This window comes from Medicago sativa, chromosome 5, assembly GCF_051527215.1.
Source record: "Medicago sativa cultivar Bolivia chromosome 5, Bolivia_mono, whole genome shotgun sequence".
Classification (NCBI taxonomy): Eukaryota; Viridiplantae; Streptophyta; class Magnoliopsida; order Fabales; family Fabaceae; genus Medicago; species Medicago sativa.
The window spans coordinates 13,891,881-13,911,124 of record NC_140753.1 but is presented as its reverse complement, the minus strand read 5'-3'; the positions used below and the strand labels follow the sequence as shown (position 1 = coordinate 13,911,124).

Here is a 19,244-nt window from a genome sequence, read left to right as displayed (position 1 = left end):
GATTGAGGGTTTAGGAGGGGAAGAGAGGGGAGGGTTTACTTTTCTTTTTTAAATTACGGACTATATAACATGTTTTTCTAAATTAAATCAAGTGTGATCGAAGTATTATATGATCGTTTATCATGTTAATATGTTAACTTTTTAAAAAACATTTCATAGTGTCTGTAATTTAAAAATGAAAACTAAACCATCCCCTCCCTTCCCCTCCTAAACCCTCCATCCAAACACACCCGTGTTCTCGCACAAAAATATGTATTGTTCTGACAGAATTAAATATTGTAATTGTCTCATGTTATGTTTTAAAATTTATATAATGGAGGGGTCAGTTGAATTGTATGGTCATGGAGGATGGGCACAAGTAAAAAATTTGAAGAAACTGAATAAAGGAAATGAATAGAGCATCTTATTCTACAGTTCTAAGGGTGACAACATGGATTTTAGACCACGAGGAGCAGATTTGATTACTTGGTGAATAGAATGATGATGTGTCAAATGATACATTTGAAGGTTGTTACTGCGTTCTCTTCTTTTATCGTAAACAAGGCAAAACCATAGTCACATTCAACAGCAGTCGAATCCCCTACACCAGGAAGTACGCAACTGCATACATGACTTTTATCAATCCTCCTCCTATTCATTTTGATAAGTTGTTTATAACTAAACTTTAAAAAGAGAAAAAGAACAGTGTCGAGTTGCATTAAACCCACTGCATACAATTAAACTTTAAATATTATGTAGTAACTTTGACTTATAAAATAAAATGTAAAATTATTGCATTAATTTGCTTACAAGCATACAATATAATCCAAGGAACCTATGTTTCCATCTTAAACAGGGCACAGACAAAAACTCAAATATACATGGAGGGGTTGAAGCGTAGTAAGAAACACCAATCAAGCAGTAATCACTTGAGTAGGATGTCATTGGACTATTATGTCATTGGACTATGATATAAATAATTTATGGGAGTTACAATGACTACAAATTAGTAAGAAATAACAAATATGAATTCGTTGACGTGATTTAAATGTAGAACTAAATCCCCTGACGGTGACTCCTGCTGCAGAAGTTGAATACTTCACAAAAATTTCATTGTTCAAATTGATTCATGTAGAAGTTAACTTAACGTGAGGGATTGTGTAGACGTGGTCTGTTGCAGAAAACCCGTCCATTGGCCCTCACAAATGCTGCCAAACCAACACTAATGCCTGCCCACATTAGCGAAAAGAAGAAGTGCCGAAAATCATATCGAACTGCAGCAACAATAAACAAAATAACACTTTTAAGGCCATAGATTTCACAATATCTGTAATGCATAGTTGATTAACCTATTACTGTGAGCTTGTATGCTTGTGAAGAGTTAAGCACATAAATTCGCGTAAACTTTCACATCACACATTTTTGCTTTAAAGTTTAAATATCTAGAAACCCTGGGCATGCACATTTGGCAGCAGTAGGCTACAAGATATCCCTCTTAGGATCTGTTTGGTTTGAGGAAACATATTTTTTCATTTTTTGATCACTTTTAATAACAAAATTTCATCTTATTTGTGGTTTGTTTCTATTTTCAAAAGTTTGTAAGGTGAAAGCAAATTGTTTTCACTGCTTGTAAAAAAAAAAAACAAACAGAAAGCAAGTTCTCAAAGTTAACATGCCATAAAAAACTTCAGTGGTTCCCCTAGTCCCCCATTCTCCATTTCACTTGACTGTCTTCTACCACCACTATATTGTCGGTCTAAACTTATTGCCCCAACTGATTCTGAAAAGGTCACACTGGATTTTAGACCACACGCCTTTAAAGTAGTAAGCTGATTCTATATTTTTTTATTAAACCAACACAGAGAGAGATACCCATGCACGAATGTGTGCACATATGAGTGACCAATTAATTTTTAGTTTAAACCTTGAAACTAAATAAATTAAACTCACCTTGTCTCAACGACATGGTTGCAAAAAGAAATCCAGTAAAAACCAGACCCAAAGCCAGAGGAAATGACTGCAAACATAAACAATAATATCAACATTTATTTCCATTAAATGCATATGACTTGCTTGAAGAATTCTATTAGTGAACTACATATCAGCAGAGTGCAGAATGCAAAATAAAAAGCATATGAGGTCTTCAAACATAACGGCAATGATGTAATGCATTATCCAGCAATATAGTCACTTTAACATTTCCTTGACTGAATAATCTGGTTGCTCTTTTAACTATCAATGGCAGTTTTTATTTCTTATTAAATAAAGCTTAAACCACTTGGCTTCATGAGGCCCATTGCATCCCACCACTTTTCAGTAGGGTTACAACCAGCTTTATGTAAAGCTTGAAAGGAACACATGTCTCTCAAAACACAATAAAAGAGAGAAAATAGTAAGTTTTCGTTTAATTATTTTTTTCTGTGAGAAATAGGAAATTTCCACATAAAATACATTTCAATTCAATCATTTCATATTTAGTATACCACTATGAATTTAGCCGTACATCATAGAAATTAAAATGTTTATAAATTGTGCGAGCATTTTAAGAACCGATCTTAAACACAAAATTGAAGCCACAAACATCAATTAAAAAATTTCATCGATGTTGTACTCACAGCTATAGCTTCAAGGCCTCCTTTCTGAGAAGAGGCAGCTGTATCTCGGCCGACAGAAACTATATAATGTCCTTGCAGAAGATCAATTGCATCCTTCACATAATAAAACAAATATGAACAATATAAATCATCAATTACATATAAATTAATAAGATATTAATTAACAAATTTAAAAATGGTAATAGATCCAGAAAGCTTAAAAGTAATTTAACTCGAGATCATTTCAGACAGGGTATCATAAGAAATAAGAGTAATCAGCATTGAAATATGCACATGAAAAATCGGCATCTTCTGCAGCATAATTACCATGTAGGGTAGCACAGACTAGGATGCAGAAGGGAGAAATCAAATATACAAAGGACAAAACCAAGATGAAAATAAGTTGAGAATAGGCAACTAGTAGACACCTAAGGAACTCTAGAGACCATAACTAGAGTACCCCACACATATTATTAGATTTTTATATTGGGTGTAAGGCATCCTCACAAAACCGGCTTATAATGTGAGTGTCACTCTTTTATAAAGTCATTTCATGCCTTATCTTTATTCTACGTGGGACTTGGTTTTTCCTCATATATTATGTTAAGTAAGTTCTACAAACCTGCTTTGTTCCATCAACAAAATTATTCAAATAATATCTTTGGAGAGCATTGCAACCATCATTTATTATCCCTTGAACGGTGCGGTGCCCAAACCTGAATTCCACCAAAAAAATCAACGAGATAAGTCACAAAAGGTTAAATTTCAAATCTTATAATTCGCAATAACAACACATATTTGAAACTTTATACGCAGAGATCTTATCAAATTGTCACACGGAATTTATTCAACCATAACATATAAAAGAATTGCACAATCACATTACTGTTTTTCTTATTGCCAGCTGCCAGTTTTTGTAATTCTAATTGAAAGCAACAGACTAATATGGAAATAAATAAATAAATAAATCACAATTCCCATACTAGAAAACATATACAGTGAGAGTCAGCATATCATATGAGAGCAGCAATGATGGTTCAAAATCATTTCATACTAATGTAAATTGAACATAGAAAAGCTTTTATGGACACATAATTTCATGATCCTCTTAATATGCGAGGAACATGAAATTTTTTGTAAAGACTAATGGGAAAATACCTGACAAAGTCTCCTTTCAGAGCAGGAGTTCCTGAATACTGAATACTTATATCGTCCCCATGATTAGCCCACACTGATCACAGAATCAGTTACAAATTGAATCAAAGGTTTCAAGAGAGACAAACAATGAAAACTTGAAAATAACTACATATTACAACGTATATATCTATATTTCAAATCACATAATCTGAAAAGTAATAATAAACTTACAAATCTTAAAGCGTTCATCAAGATTTGAATGCGAACTAATGGTTTCTTCAGCACCAAAGACACCAAGCCTTCTAAGTTGGTATTCTAACATATTTCGGCCTATCATGCTCTACACATGTATTTTAACATTAGTAAGCTGAAAAATGATGACCAGGACAGATAAAAACAAAAGAAAGTGTTCCTTATAGAGGGACAAAGAAATATTTTCCATTAATTCGGGATGGCACGGAACACTTCCATAATAGAAACCAACCAACCTGAGTTACATTTGTACGGTCTAGACAATCAATACAGTTGGTCCTAACAACTCCAAGTTGCTCCTTCATTTTCTCTCCCTTTTCATTCAACAGAAGATATCTACAATTGCATAACAGAATAGCAACTCGGGTCAATATATTTATTTTTTTAAAGAAGCGCTTTGTTAACGCAAAATTTTATTATAAAACAGGATAATCAGGTGAATTTTTTTTATAAGACAGATCATGACTTCGTGCTGGAAAATTGTCCATGATAATATAGCAGATAGGTCCAAATTAAGCAACATAAACATAGTAATATAATTTGTTAGAATTTGTTAGCAAATCAGTAGTATAAAAATAGCTCCCTGCTTCAATGACACCAATCAATGTCAATGTTTCAAACTACTAAACAATTATCAAGAAAGTAGATATCGAATAGCATAAGCAAAAAAATTTCATACCCATTTCTCTCAAGAAAATCTGATATTTGATCGTAAAGCAATGATAGACGTTCAAAATGAACATGTCCACAGATATGATGGAAATCAAAGTGAACGTATCTGCAAAGAATAATTAAGCACACATGAGCAATCCCCTAAAAAACTGAAAAGAATCCATGCATATCAATATAATCAATCTAAAAGTTAATTGAAAGAGACTTCTACCTTACATCGTCACTAGCCACATGCTGCATTGTACTGCCAAATTTTTCACATAGCCGTCCTTCACCTCCATGCTGATAAAATACAAAGGAGAAAGAAGACCATTCAAATAGATGCATGCCGATACATAACAATTCCATGCACATTTTAAGTTTGCATGCATTCTTTACAGTTGTCACTTGTCAATGAAATTTACTATGCAATTACATAGACTAGTATCATTTAGTAAAATCCCCAACCAATATACAAGCATTCTCAGTTTGTAATACAATGGAAGTGTATTTACCTTGTTAACAAGATCAACAGCCAACACTGCTCCATATTTTTTTCTCAAATCTAATATATGCCTCTCCAGGACTCGTGGCTGCATCTCAAGCAATGAAATGGAAGTGAAATACACAAAATACGTAAAAACCACAGAAATACAACAATCAACAAACACTTACAGCTTCCTCGAGTTTCAATAACTCAAACTTCGGTTTATATGTTAAGTCAACAATTTGCTGCCAGAGCAGAGGAATCGAACCACGAATCTGCAAAAGCTCAACCATGATGTTTTCTAATTGATACGAAATGAAATAAAAGTTTAATTGACACTAGATTTTGGTACAAACACAGTTAACATTCATCCCAAAAATCAGAATTTGAGCATCCTAGCCCTCCTTGTTTGGCTTGATTTTTAAATCATATAATAGAAAGAATCCCCTATTTTCACTATAATATAAGAGAGTTGTAGTGATATCCACGAAAAACCTGGAAATACTAGTTTACATTCAACTATCACTATTAGTATTGCTACATTCAAACCAAATAAGAGTCCAGCTCAGCATTTTTTTAATATAGAAGTCCTATATCCTAATAGGTACAACAAATCTTATCAGAGGGTCCATGTCTCAAAATTAAAAAAAAAAAAAATACCCAAAATAGTTGAAGGTTAAGCTATTTTTGTATTAACCTTAAAGCTACCAATATTGCATGTGAGAATACTTTGGCTTAGAAGTATAAGAGTAACCTTTTCAGTTCAACATCAACCCATCTTGAAACTGGAAAATCAAATTAACAATAATAAAAGTGACTTAATATAACAAAAAATAATGGAATGAACAAAATATGATGATTTGTAGCAAAATATAATTTTTTTACTAAATGCAAAAGATTTTAGTCAGGAATTTAGTTTTGGTATTTTTCCCAACCAGAAAGCTAATATAAATTTGAACAGTTAATGATGCCAGTATCAAAATCTAGCAAGGATCAATGGTCATGTTTGGTAGAGTTTGTATTTAAACAAACATGGAATAGCAGATAAAAAGAGATAGGATAACTTCCAGGTAGTTATATAGTAAGTTGCACACAAGAGATCAAGAGAAAGTAGGTAGAATTAAAACAATTATTTCCCAATGAAAAAATCAAGTGACAGAAAAATAGAGTTGAAAAGAAAAGGCAATTGCTTTCTGTATCGTTATATGGAAAGCTGCTCCGGGTATTATTGGCACTGAAACAAAAATGTTCTTTTCTGTCTGTGAGACTGTGACACTGCTTTTGCACCAGCATCATTAAACATGAAGTTTATTTTTGAATAATTTGCTAATAGCAAGATGAAAATGGCAACTAATATTCATATTACTTCCATGCCTACTACTACCAAAGTATATTAGTTTCTCACTTCCTATAGTCTTTCTCTTCTAGTTCCTGGTCACACAATCACCAAAAAGAGCCTAAATACGTATATACAATTGGAAGGATATCAAAGTATCATTTACATAATATTAAACACTTAGTTCGTCATTTGTCAGCCCCCAAAAATCTGGCTTCTTGAAAGTTCAACACCGTTAATTGGACGGTCCAAAAATACTAAATGCAAATAGGTATAGACAATTAAGAACTTTTTAAATATATTAGACATAAAAAACTGAAATCAACTTTCCGACTTCTAAGAAAAATAATCTAGTTAAATATCATTGGTTCATTAATTATGCAGTTGCTTATAAGTGTACAAGATAATGTCCATCTTATTTCAAAATAATGACAACTCTTTAGGATGATTAGGACTGCTGCTCTGATTTAAGTCAACAGAACACACATATCTTGCATGACAAGCCCATCATTTTAATTCTTAGAATAATCGATTTGTGGTCGTAGAAAGTAATACCTGAACAAATGAAGCAGTATACCCATTGAACTGCATAAGTTGTTCTGTTTCCACAAAATTGGCAACATATCCATCTGGATCAGCTCCTCTTCTCCACATTCGAGTTCCTTTCAAGGAATAAAATTTCATTTGTACTATCAGCCAACCAATCAGTAAAAGATTATGATTGCTTTCTTTAAGCAGTCATAAATTTCAACCCCATATTCTCTCATACAAAATTACTTCAAATTATATATTCCAAAAATAATTTTAAACCTCAAACATGACAAATTCAAACCCTAACATGAAAACAAAGGAAACAATATATCTTTTAATATCTTTTTCTTAAGGTGTAACTTAGATCTGTATATGCTCCTAACAGACAACTACAAGGTAATGTAAAAATCTTCGGAAACCTTCGATGATTACTTGCAATATCACCGCATTAATTTCACTAAGTTCATGGCCTACACGATATTGATTCTTTGAATGGTAAGAAACACATGATATCTGTAAGTGCACAGTCAAGCTAGAAACAAGATTTTCTTGGTTGGACAGAAATAAATATATGTTCATCCAAAAGTTTAAAATACCGTTTCTTCTTGTGCATCTCCTAGCAATCAAAGTGACATCAATAATATCTTTCCCAATAGCTGCTTGAAAGTAATGGAAACCTGATATCTTGCTAAGGATAACATTGAAAAAGAAATGGTTCTGTGCTCACAAAACATAAACACAAAAACTTATACGAACCCCAAAAGTATGCACTAGTTATAAGAAAATCCATAAATGATGATCTATCATTGAAATGATCAAATAAGGATACTGCCTTGGACTACAGGGAGTAAGTATGGGTCAAGCTGGCAAGCAGAGAATCACAAATTTATTAGTTAGTACTAAAAAAATGTGGAAGTCATGAAGAAATTGAACAAGTGAAAAAATTACCATAAACCTACCTTGTTATCTATGAGCACTTCTAACATATAATTGTTCCATAGAAATCGAGGTTCTGCCTGTGATCAAAAATTTGGTAGCATAAGCAGAATAAGAGCAGGGGAAAATCAAAAACTACAGAAGGAATCAATTCGGAGTGGACATAATCTGCTAAACATGAGGAGTGTCGCTCAAGAATGGTATCAAGAAGAAACTGTGATTCTTTTCTCTCTACCAGAGTCAGCACATGTGGGTATATCAGTGTAACGGCAATATTCTATAAATATCAGTATAAGAGTATGTTTATGTTATTGCCATAGGTGGCTAATAATTGTGTTAACACAAAATATGCTGAATCAACATATTATGATTTAGTTACATTGAGCTTCTCAAGGCTCGACTTCCCCATATGTTAACTGTTACTGAATGTTTCAGTGAATTATTTCATCAGTTTCACACAACAGAGTCTTGTATTCCTCTCTCTTTGGTTTATCATTTCCTCTCTCTTTCCTATATGCTTCCCTTTACTTTCTTTCAACTAACATGGTTTAACACAATAAAAGAAAATCTCTAAACTAGGAGGGCAGTGGCAAAACAAAAGGCAATAGATACCTGTCTCCAAAGAGGAAGCAATCTAGATTCATCGCCCAGGTCATTCAACCGCTGGGCACTGCAAAACATGATAATTTTATGGTATTAATAAATACAAATTTATATTTTATTTTAACCCTCCATAAATTATGTGCTTTATGGGGGGCTGTAAATATCCTACTCCCAAAAAAAAAGTGATAGTATATTACAAATATTTTTTGTACAGGGTTTTTTATTGATAGATAGATTGATGGTGATCTAATCTTGTCTTATTAAAAAACTTACCAAAATAATTTTGTCTTGGAATGGTAAGGCAACATAAAGCATTATTTATAGGATTTAATTCATATATGTGATAACTATTTTTGCTAGAAGGAACATTTACATGGTAATGCTTTATTTACGTAGCATGCACTCAATTTTCATTCAGGATAAAAAAATAAGCCAACTTTTCTAAGATAATATTAATGTCACTATTATCACTAAACTAATGTCTTTTAATTTAACCAAGGTTACAATGACCTGCAGCTCTAAAAAAGTCAGATTGCAGAAGTTCTTCTTCTTCAGATTCATTTAAAAAAAAAAAATCAATAGAACTGTATATTAAAATAAGTTCCTATCCTAGATATCAGCTGCGTAGAGGTTTGCAACCAATGGCAAAATGTACTTAAAGTATCTCATATTCACCCCTTCCTATGCAATGATTTATGATATCTTTCAACATGTAGTATGAATGATTATTTTGCAGAAGCCCTCAAACATATATTATTGATACTCTGGACATAAATGTCAAAGTGAAGTAATGTCATCCTAGGTGCCATGCTAAAAGTTCTACACACTACAATACATAAATAGGGAGGTGGGAACTGCATTTTATGTAGGTTTACAGGCTGCATGATTGCACCTACCGATTAAACTGAGAATGTATGGGTAGTTTCTTCTCTGTATATTCATACATGTATGTAAATAAGTAAGGCAGTGAATTTTAGAATCCAAATAGAACCATAACATATTCTAGAGACATAAAAATGAAAGACTACTAGGAATATGGAAAGAAGTTCACCTCAGAGTTAAATTAGTTTCATATGAGAAAAACAGACCAGTAGTTTTCTCAGCAACATTTAGTAGCCCAGAAAATTCCAACTCCGCCTTCTTCTGCCAAATATGGTGCAGCAATTATGAGTTCCAAATTGGAAGTATACATGGAAGCAAATAGGAAACAGGTGGAGCTGTAGCAAATATACCTGTTCGGCAGGGGTACTTTTAAGTGAATGATCACATGGAAAAACCTTCATGGATGAAATTTTGAAAATTGGATGCCCCAGGTAAGATCCAGCACATTCACGCTCAGTTATGACCATCAAATATGATCCTAAGGGCATAGTAAAACTTAGCAACATCAAAATAATTGCCCAAATTGAACTATGCTTTTCAAATAATGTATTATCTGGTATTTAAAAGGAAATCAATTATGTAAACAAGATCGAGAAAATAGGATACCAATATCAAAATCACTATTGTAAGCAATTAATAAACAGGGTAGTAAGGACCTGCTTTTTAAGCCATAAACATAAATGAACTAAAAGAAGTCTATATAAATGCAAAAAGCTAGCATGATCATTAAACCATGTGCCAGTTCTTACAAAAATAAATAAAGAAATAAAAAAACGCTTTGTTTTCCTTAGCCCATATGGCACCAAACATCATTGATATTTTATTCATTTCTGCTTTTGTGTGCCAAAATCAATGACCATTTATCATTAGTCGAACATCCCAATTGCTAACTTCAATCACGCCGCCCACACAACTAAAAAATAAAAAATGTGTAATCTAATCATCTCACATTTGTACACAATCATATAGATCAAGATGAACATCGACCTTGCCGATAAACAGGAAATTAAAACTTAAAGAGCAACACAATCATACAGTAGCCACTTCATGTAAAATTTCATTAAAGCAAAACACGGCCATGTCTCTCTTAAGATTGCTCACCAGCCAAAAGCCTCAATATCCCAACAACACCAAAAATCGTATAAATCTTCGGAACTCGAACAGTGGTGCATTCTGGAACCTCATCTGTCAAAGCAAAACAACCCAAGATCAAAATATATAAAACGAAAAAAAATTCAAATGATCGATGGATCCTTTGTAGATGAATTACATAAAAAGCACTAGAAGAAGACAAATCAATGGAATCAACTAACCGATGAGTTTCATGGATCCATCAACTCGACTAACAGCCAAAGAAGAACCAGAAGATCCATCCGTTGGCTCAATCACATACTGATCAGGAAATTCCCATAATCGCATACGCGTGTACAGCTTCTGCACAGAATCTGCTCTCTCCATCATTATTGAAACTCCAACTCACTGAAAACATCAAATACAATCCATTCAAATTCAAACTAAACTCTATTCACAATTAATCATCATCAAGGATTCAAATCTCAATTCACGGCTTAAGCTAGCTACAAATCATTCAAATCCAGTCTAATTTGATCAATATTCATTCAAATTAACAATTCGAACTAAACTACATTTACAATCAATTATCAAAGATTCAAAGCCCATTTTACCGCTTAACCTTTCTAGAATTTCACAAATCAACCGAAGCAATAACACTAACTTCAAATCGTTCAAATAATTCAAATCCAGCTTAATTCGATCACTATTGATTCAAATTAACAGTTCAAATTCGAACTAAACCAAATTCACGATCAATCATCAACGATTCAAATCTCAATTCAACTTTTAACCTTTCTACAATTTCATAGATCAAGCAATAATCCGAAGTTCAAATCATTCAAATTCAGCATTAATTGATCTAATCGAAACAGAAAACTATTTTCCCGCTAAAATTGTTGAAGTTTGTTACTGTTACAGAAATTTTCTCACACTTTCTCAGCAAAGAAAATGAAAAAGAGAAAGAGAAGAAAATGTACCTGAATGAAAATTAAGATCCAAATGCGAATTCGTGTTTAGAATGATATAATAATATTCATTTTAGTTTTAAGCTAAAGTTAAGGGCGTGTTTGGAATGTTCGTCAATGATGGGTGATGTGGACAAAATCGCTGGTTCGTATTCGTGGTGTTCCAAAGGGTGAAGTGATTTACCGGTTCTGCTTAAACCGTGCCCAGGGGGGTGTGTTAGCGACACACGTGGGGGTGGATTAGAGGTTTGTGTGAGCGGGACCTACTACTATGGAGAGCCTTATGATTATGACATGGTCAATAGAGGAGCAACGTGTGGGATTGTATCTACCGTTGGATGTGAATACTGAAGTGAAATTGATGGTTAGAAATATGGCGGGGTCTTGAAATTTTGGATGTATAATCAATTTCAAGCTTGGATTGGAGAATTTTGTCCTCTTAATTCAAATTTGGATGAAAGTGTTCACAATAACAATATCAAGTCAACATTGTCATAAAAACAAGAGAGATGAAGCTAACTAAATACTTCATCCGGTCCTATTTATAAAAGAAATTTTGGTCAACTAAAGTTAATGTATCTGGTTAAAAAGTTAAACCAGATACATCCACTTTTGTTGACCCAAATTTCTCTTATAAATAGGACCGGAGGGAGTATGATTCATGCATGTCTCAAATAAAAAACAATAAATGAACATACAATCTTCTAATTTTTTTAAAATAAAATTTTGGTTCTCCTATTTTAAAAACGAACTTTTTGGTTTTTAATGTCAATTTTTCCTGAGTATTTCCCCAACTCTGTTTTTAGATCAATTTTGATGATGTGATAATTACCTACATTAACAAATTTAATATGCATGTTGTTATTAATTTGTTTTATTTAATAATTATCACTTTATAACATATTTTAGTTTTTAAAATAATATATAAGTTAAAGATGTGATGAAAAATATTAAAATACAATTTTATAAAATATTTTGATTATTAAAATAACATTTTAACTATTGAAATAATATTGTATCATCAAAGTTAAACTTCACTCTTTTAGGTGGATGAAAGCCACTCATGTTAATGTTAGCTTAAGCTTTCATATTTGGTGGCCGAACTCTTTTGCTTGTTTGGGTATCGGCTAAATTTTCGTTATAGTTTGCGTGTGATTACCTATTTTGTGTTGTAAACTTTGAGGTATGTTTCGCACTACTTGTGCCAAGAATGATCCTTCTTTGGTATTAATATAGCTCCATTTTTGCTTGTTCAAATAAAAAAATATTAAAATAATAAGAAATATTATTTTCTAAAATTTTAGTTATTAAATTATTTTAACTGTTAAATTAAAGGTCAAATGCATCATGTGATCTTTAAGTTTAACGTTTATATCGAATTAGTCCTTTTAGTTTTGTAGTTTTAAATTGGTCTTTTATGTTACTAAAAGTGTGCCCATAGTCCTTTAAGGCATAAAATATATGCATTGTTACCCTCTCTTTCCATCAAACTTAGTTAAAAAATGTTTATGTAGATGTTTATTGCTAAGTTGACAAGTCTAAATTAATCTCCCCCAAAATTAGGGTTCATATATGTATTGTTTAGTCTTAGTTTGAAACAAAAATCAATCGATTACTTGATTTATAATGTTGTTGATGAAATATTTATTTGTAAAATTAGGATTGAATTGGGAAACAATAAGTAGAAAATGTATATAGGTAATTATATTTGGTGGCAATGTTAAAGGGTCATGTAAACACTTTTTAACAAAATGGTATGAAAGAAGGGATCAATTTGTTAGAAAAAATAATTAAAGGACTAGTTTGTTTACTTTTACTAACATAAAATACCAATATAAAATTAAAAAAAAAACTAAAAATTTAATATGGTGTAAACGTTAAGCTTAAAGGAGCCTGTGATATATATGGCCTAAATTAAAATGATATTTTAAATACTAGATAATAATATATTAAATTAAAACAATATTTTAATCATTAGAATATTTAGAAGAAAAATAATCATTGAATGAAACGAATTAATAATACCCCACTTGGGTTGGCCTAATGGTATTGGCTTGGGATCTGGGAGTGTGCTCTTCCTCGAGGTCTCAAGTTCGATTCTGTCTGGTGTCAATTTAGGTGGACTAATTTAGCTTCTTCAAAAAAAATAATACTCCAAAAAAAACAAATTATTAATAATAAGCTCGGGTCACAAAATTTTACCTAAAAATGAAAAAATAAAATTAGAGGACCAAACAACCGATTGTTAAAATGGGGAGTGGGGGGACCGAAACATCATTATTTTTGAACTAGAAGGATTAAAGGTGCATTTAAGTCTTGTTTACACCTAAAAATATTTATCATGTTAGCTAACCTTGGAAAATAGGTGAATGGATTTTAAGGGATGTAACTCTCTAGCTGATGAAAGGTTAGACGATGTTGGGGCAGTCGAGCGAGGGAAGTTGATTCTTTCTTAAGCCTACTAACTTAGTATGTGGTTCCTAATTGCCTCAGACTTGGTCAAAATGAAGTGGAACTGAACAATCACACCCAAAACCCATGTTCCATGTTTGTTGTGACGCTAACCGCAAAGAGGATGAGGGACGAAATACGATCATATTGGAGTTACACACTAATGATTGTGTAGATGAATCATGTCGTGAAAGGGGAGTCTGGCAACCAAATGTGGGGTGCCACGATCCCCTCAAAAAGGGAAACTCATGCATTACTCACGAAATTATTCGAGCAGAGGCTTAACATCATGAGCGATGTTGTTTGGATAATAGTTAATAGTTTTATTATAAATACTTGATTCATATATTGTAATTAAAACATCTGGTCAATCAAATAAGCTTATTTCACTTTTTTTTTTACCCCTTTACGTTTATGCATTTATCTTTATTTAGTGTAACTCAAAAATTAATTGCTCTTTAGGAGAAATTAGGGAACCCACAAATGAGAGATGGAGTTCATTCATCACCATTAATTGCTTGAAACAAATGAAATCATAGTTGAGGACATTCAGCCGAGCCTCAGCTAAATGCTTGCTTCATCAAAAAAATTATATTGGCACGCCTAGAGGGATAACATGGTCTTTAACACTAAAAATTCAAGTTCCCTGGGTCAGGATTATGTTTAGCATATGCACCTGAGGTATGGAAAAAGTTTCAGCAATATGGATCAACCATCATCATTAACAACTAGAAGGTCACGGCAGCCTCAATCGAACAAGCCTTCACAAATGTTGGGATTGCCAACATTTGTTTCCCCGCCTATTGTTTGTGAGGCATAACTAATTGATACACCTGCAACTCAAATAGTAATGCCAGCGTCTTTCATTAGACAATAGATTGACATGTTGATACATCACACCATGTATTAGATCTCTACAGAACTTGCTGAAATTTTTAAACTCATGGTGCATAATGAGGTTTGACAAGTCAATGAGTTAGAAGCTTTACGAGCCAATTTTTGTGACAACTCAGTCATTTTTACTCCACAGGCGGTACAAGGTGTAACGCCCACTTTTTTAATTATTTGATTTATTCTTTGTTACTTGATTTATTTGGTTTATTTATTGAGCCTAGAAATATATTTATATATATTTATATGAATTATGTGATGAGATGTGAATATTGATATGACTTATATGTTTATATGAACTATGTGATGTGATGTGTATATTTATATGATTTTATATGATTTATATGATGTGGTGTGATTTTATGTGATTATATATGTGATGTGAATTTAGAATATATTTATATGATTTATGTGTTCTGAATAATTATGTAATGTGAGTCTGGAAATATATTTATATTTATGTGATGTATTTATGTGAATATATGTTATTCGGTGTATAATATACTTGTTATTTTGTGTGAAAATATATATATGTTATTTGGTTTATTATTTATTAGACTATATTTAGTAGGTAATTATAATTATTAGAAAGAGTAAATAGAATAGTTGGAGGGTTATAAATATGAGAGACTAGGTTGGAATAGCTATTACGTAGAAACAGTTTTGTGAGAAGAGTAGCCACCAAAAAGAAGAGAGAAAGCAATTTCCGTTTTTCTGAAACCTACCTCAGTAAAACAATGATATCTCACTCGTTAACCGTTGGATCGTGACGATTTTTGGACACAACATTCACAACACCTGGGTCTACCTTTTCACCGTTCGGATCGTCGAAACAAGGTCTGAGTTGAGAGAAAACTATCGCGCACTGAAGCAGTATTTTTGGGTGTTTTCATCACTTTGTTTTTCGCAAGCTTTGTTCATCTGAATTAAGGTAAGGGTGAGACTAGCTTTCAATATAATTAAGGGTATGGTTCTGAGAATTGAATTTAACATGATTAGGTTGAGTTTTGGTGAGAATTGAGATTAGGGTTAAATGACCGATTTGATGATTAAACCATGAAAAGATGTTAGATTGATGCAAAATTAGTTTACAGACCTTAGATATTGTCTAGGGTGTTAATTAGATGCCATATGGATGAAAGAATCATGAAGATAGGTGAAAAGTTGTGATTTTTTAGGTTTCTGGCCGTACTGACATTCATCGCTCGCAACTGCGAGTAGAAACACTCGCAACGGCGAGCTGCACCCCATCGCTCGCAACTGCGAGCAACGTTACTCGCAACTGCGAGTAAGACCTTCGAGCTCGCCATTGCGAGCAAATTACTCGCCACTGCGAGTTAGGCTGTTAGTTGCCCAAAATTGTCCCGATGCGATCCTTTCGCACGTGTAGTCATGAGTTGATCTTATAAGTAAGAAAAATGGTTGTTTAGGATACTTTCAGAAGTTCCAGAGGTCTGTTTAGGTGACTGAGATTAGTGGTGATGATGTATAAGAATTATTTAAGATGCGTTATGATTATAAGTTGTTATGATTCATTCCCTTTAATGTTGATATGTTATTTAGACGCTATTATATGTTGTATCTTGCTGCTGTTTATTGCCGTTGACTGTTAACTGTCTTGAAGTTGCATGAGTCGGTCTAAGTTGTCATGATTTAAGAAGTTGTCCATTTTAATGGAATTGTATAAGATGTTCACGTTGTGGTCCAAGTTGCATTTAGAGTTGTGATGTTGCATAGTCAGCGATGGGGGCTTAATGCCCGACAGGTTCTTTATGACCTTAGCGATGGGGGCTTAATGCCTGACAGGTCCTTTATGACCTTAGCGATGGGGGCTTAATGCCCGACAGGTCCAAATATGACCTTAGCGAAGGGGGCTTAATGCCCTGGTGGTACCACATGCATGATGAAGTTGTCTAAGTTGTTGATGAAGTTGTCTAAGTTGTTGATGAGGTTGTCTAAGTTGTTGTTGAGGTTGTCTGAGTTGTTGTTGAAGTTGTCTGAGTTGTTGTTGAAGTTGTAGTTGCATTGTAGAGTCGTCATAACTTATATTTAATGATGATTTAACGATGATGTCTGACGATGATGCCTTTAATGATGATGTTTGATTATGTTTTGATGATGATGCTTTAATGATGATGTTTGATTATGTTTTGATGATGATGCTTTGATGATGACGTTTGATTATGATTTGATGATGATATTTTGATGATAATGTCTGTTTATGATTGATGATGATAATAATATGATACTAAATGATTATTAATGCTGATGTTTATGATGTCTTAAGTTGTTAAATATATGATGATACTTGATTATGACTTAATGATGATTTTTGCTTATGAATTAGAGATGATAATTGTTTACGAACTAATGATGATATTTGACAATGATAATTGAATATGATTTGATATAATGCTAAATGGTAAATGTTTTAAATGTAAATGATGATTTATGTTGTTAAATGCATTTTGACGAATTATATGTTTAATTTATTGACTGTGAAATCTCACCCCTTCTGCGTATATGTTGCCTCGACCGTGGGTAATGTGCAGGTAATAAAGATTAGAAGTGTTCGTGAGAGGACTCCTCACTTGTGTCTAGGTGCTCTGATATGTAACGGGATGGGGCTTGCTTTCATGAACTTTTTATGAATAAACATTAACTAAAACTTATGAGATTTCTGATAAGGCCTGTGTGCCAAGACTTTTATTATGTCGAATAATTTCCGCTGCATGATTATAGATTTTGACGTTGAATTTTGAAAGATAATTATTATTATCTATTTTGTGGTTTTAAGGAAGTATGTGACATTCCGTTTGTGATTTAAATATTCTGATTTATGATGAAATTTTCAAGTTGGGAAAACGGGGTGTTACACAAGGGAACTAAAATCTAGTCGGTGTTGTTAATCAAAGCCAACCGATTATTGCATTCGTACGACTCTAATAGGTTTAGTCGATTTGTATAAAACATGTACCTTGTACTCCTTATTCATAGCCTAGTATTTTTGCCACAGCTAACCCTATGGGCACCCAAAAATGAACGATATTTTTAACCAGACTCAAGGCCATCGAAATCATTAGGTCAGTAAAGCCCTTGTTTTAGGCCCTAAATTTCTAACTTTTTTAATTATTATATATTTTGTGATTCACACTCCTTAATTGTGGTTAATATTGCATTAGCATGTATGTGTCTGTTGCAATACACAACGATTTTCTAAGATTAATTTTTGCATTTTTTCTTCCTGCATTATCAAAAGATTTACTGCACAGTGCGGCGAGCGAAATCAAAAGGAATTCAAAAGTTACAATTGTTCCTTTTATTGTTTACAGGAACAACATAGTTATAGTCGAGGTAAGAACTATGGGACCGCGACTGTTGGACTCCAAAACTCATAATTGATACAATCAACATGTAGTTTGAGATACAACTGAAACTCATGGATAAGTATGTGCATGGAAAGCCATATCCATAATGGGTCGGTGATTAATGCCATTGTCTAGAGGTTATAAAACTCAAGATTTTTCTACCTTTGTTAGGGAATATGGTAAGTCAATTGTGAGGCATATCGAAAGATTTACTGCACAGTGCGGCAAGCGAAATTAAAATGAATTCAAAAGTTACAGTTGTTCCTTTTATTGTTTACAAGAACAACATCTATATAGTATTCTTCTCTCACACCAAATTTGATCCAAACATGGGAAGGCATGGATTAATGTTTCCATGACATGTTCTATTGGCCTCAATCAAAAGTTACAACAGTAGGACTGATGAATATCAAGTAACAAGTAGATGAATCAGTTGCTGACTTCATTGAGAGGTTCATTAAAATCGTTGGGAAATGCTCAGTCCAATTCACTACAAGAAATGTTGCATTTTGCCAAGGGCAGAAGCCTTGGTAAAATGCTAAAAGCCTTGGCAATTGGACGTTTGTCAGGGGTTTTGCCAGGAGCAGAATCACCAGCAAATCTGCTCATCGCAAATTGTCCTGCCAGGGGTTTAGCTCCTGGCAAAATGCGCTCCTGGCATAGGCCCTGGCACAACCCCTGGCAAATTGTGTCTGCATAATTGCTGGCTTTTATGACACACTCTGGTCAATGCAGGCTTTTGCAGACTGTGTCAGCATCACATGCCAGGGACATTGTGAGGGGTTAACCCCTGGCAAATTGTGTACGAAATTTTTTTAAAAAACGTTTTTTATTTGTTTAAAAAATCAAAATATTAAAATTTAATAATTAAAAATAATTTTAAAAAATAATTATTACACCATTAAAATTAAAATTTGAATAAATAACATTTATATCTAATTAAACTTAAAAAAAAATCGGTTTTAAATTAAAAAAAAACAGTATATACAATTTAGTGAAACCTAATGTTATTATTAAAAAAAAACCCTAATATAACAGATCTAGACAAAATATATTTAATAGATCCAAAAAAAACTTATATATATTCAATAGATCTTGACAAAAACA

At 32.9% G+C, this 19,244-nt stretch overlaps 1 protein-coding gene across 2 annotated transcripts; it reads right to left on the bottom strand.

The window, feature by feature from the left end:
* Positions 1 to 748: 748 nt before the first annotated feature.
* Positions 749 to 11,595, bottom strand: LOC146920289 (phosphoinositide phosphatase SAC7-like). Of its 2 annotated transcripts, none has more exons than XM_085713691.1 (21): positions 11,440 to 11,595; positions 10,702 to 10,867; positions 10,490 to 10,573; positions 9,739 to 9,866; positions 9,558 to 9,649; positions 8,516 to 8,573; positions 7,927 to 7,983; positions 7,797 to 7,830; positions 7,564 to 7,644; positions 6,992 to 7,098; positions 5,289 to 5,375; positions 5,129 to 5,206; positions 4,846 to 4,916; positions 4,642 to 4,740; positions 4,199 to 4,298; positions 3,942 to 4,050; positions 3,732 to 3,804; positions 3,196 to 3,289; positions 2,595 to 2,687; positions 1,930 to 1,996; positions 749 to 1,253 (listed from the first exon to the last, which is right to left on the bottom strand). In XM_085713691.1, exons 2-21 carry the CDS (start codon positions 10,847 to 10,849, stop codon positions 1,123 to 1,125), a joined length of 1,791 nt encoding a protein of 596 aa, XP_085569817.1. In that variant the 5' UTR covers positions 10,850 to 10,867; positions 11,440 to 11,595; the 3' UTR covers positions 749 to 1,122. The 2 variants fall into 2 exon arrangements, with proteins under 2 accessions (XP_085569817.1, XP_085569818.1); XM_085713692.1 differs by having other exon boundaries at positions 9,558 to 9,646.
* Positions 11,596 to 19,244: the final 7,649 nt, after the last annotated feature.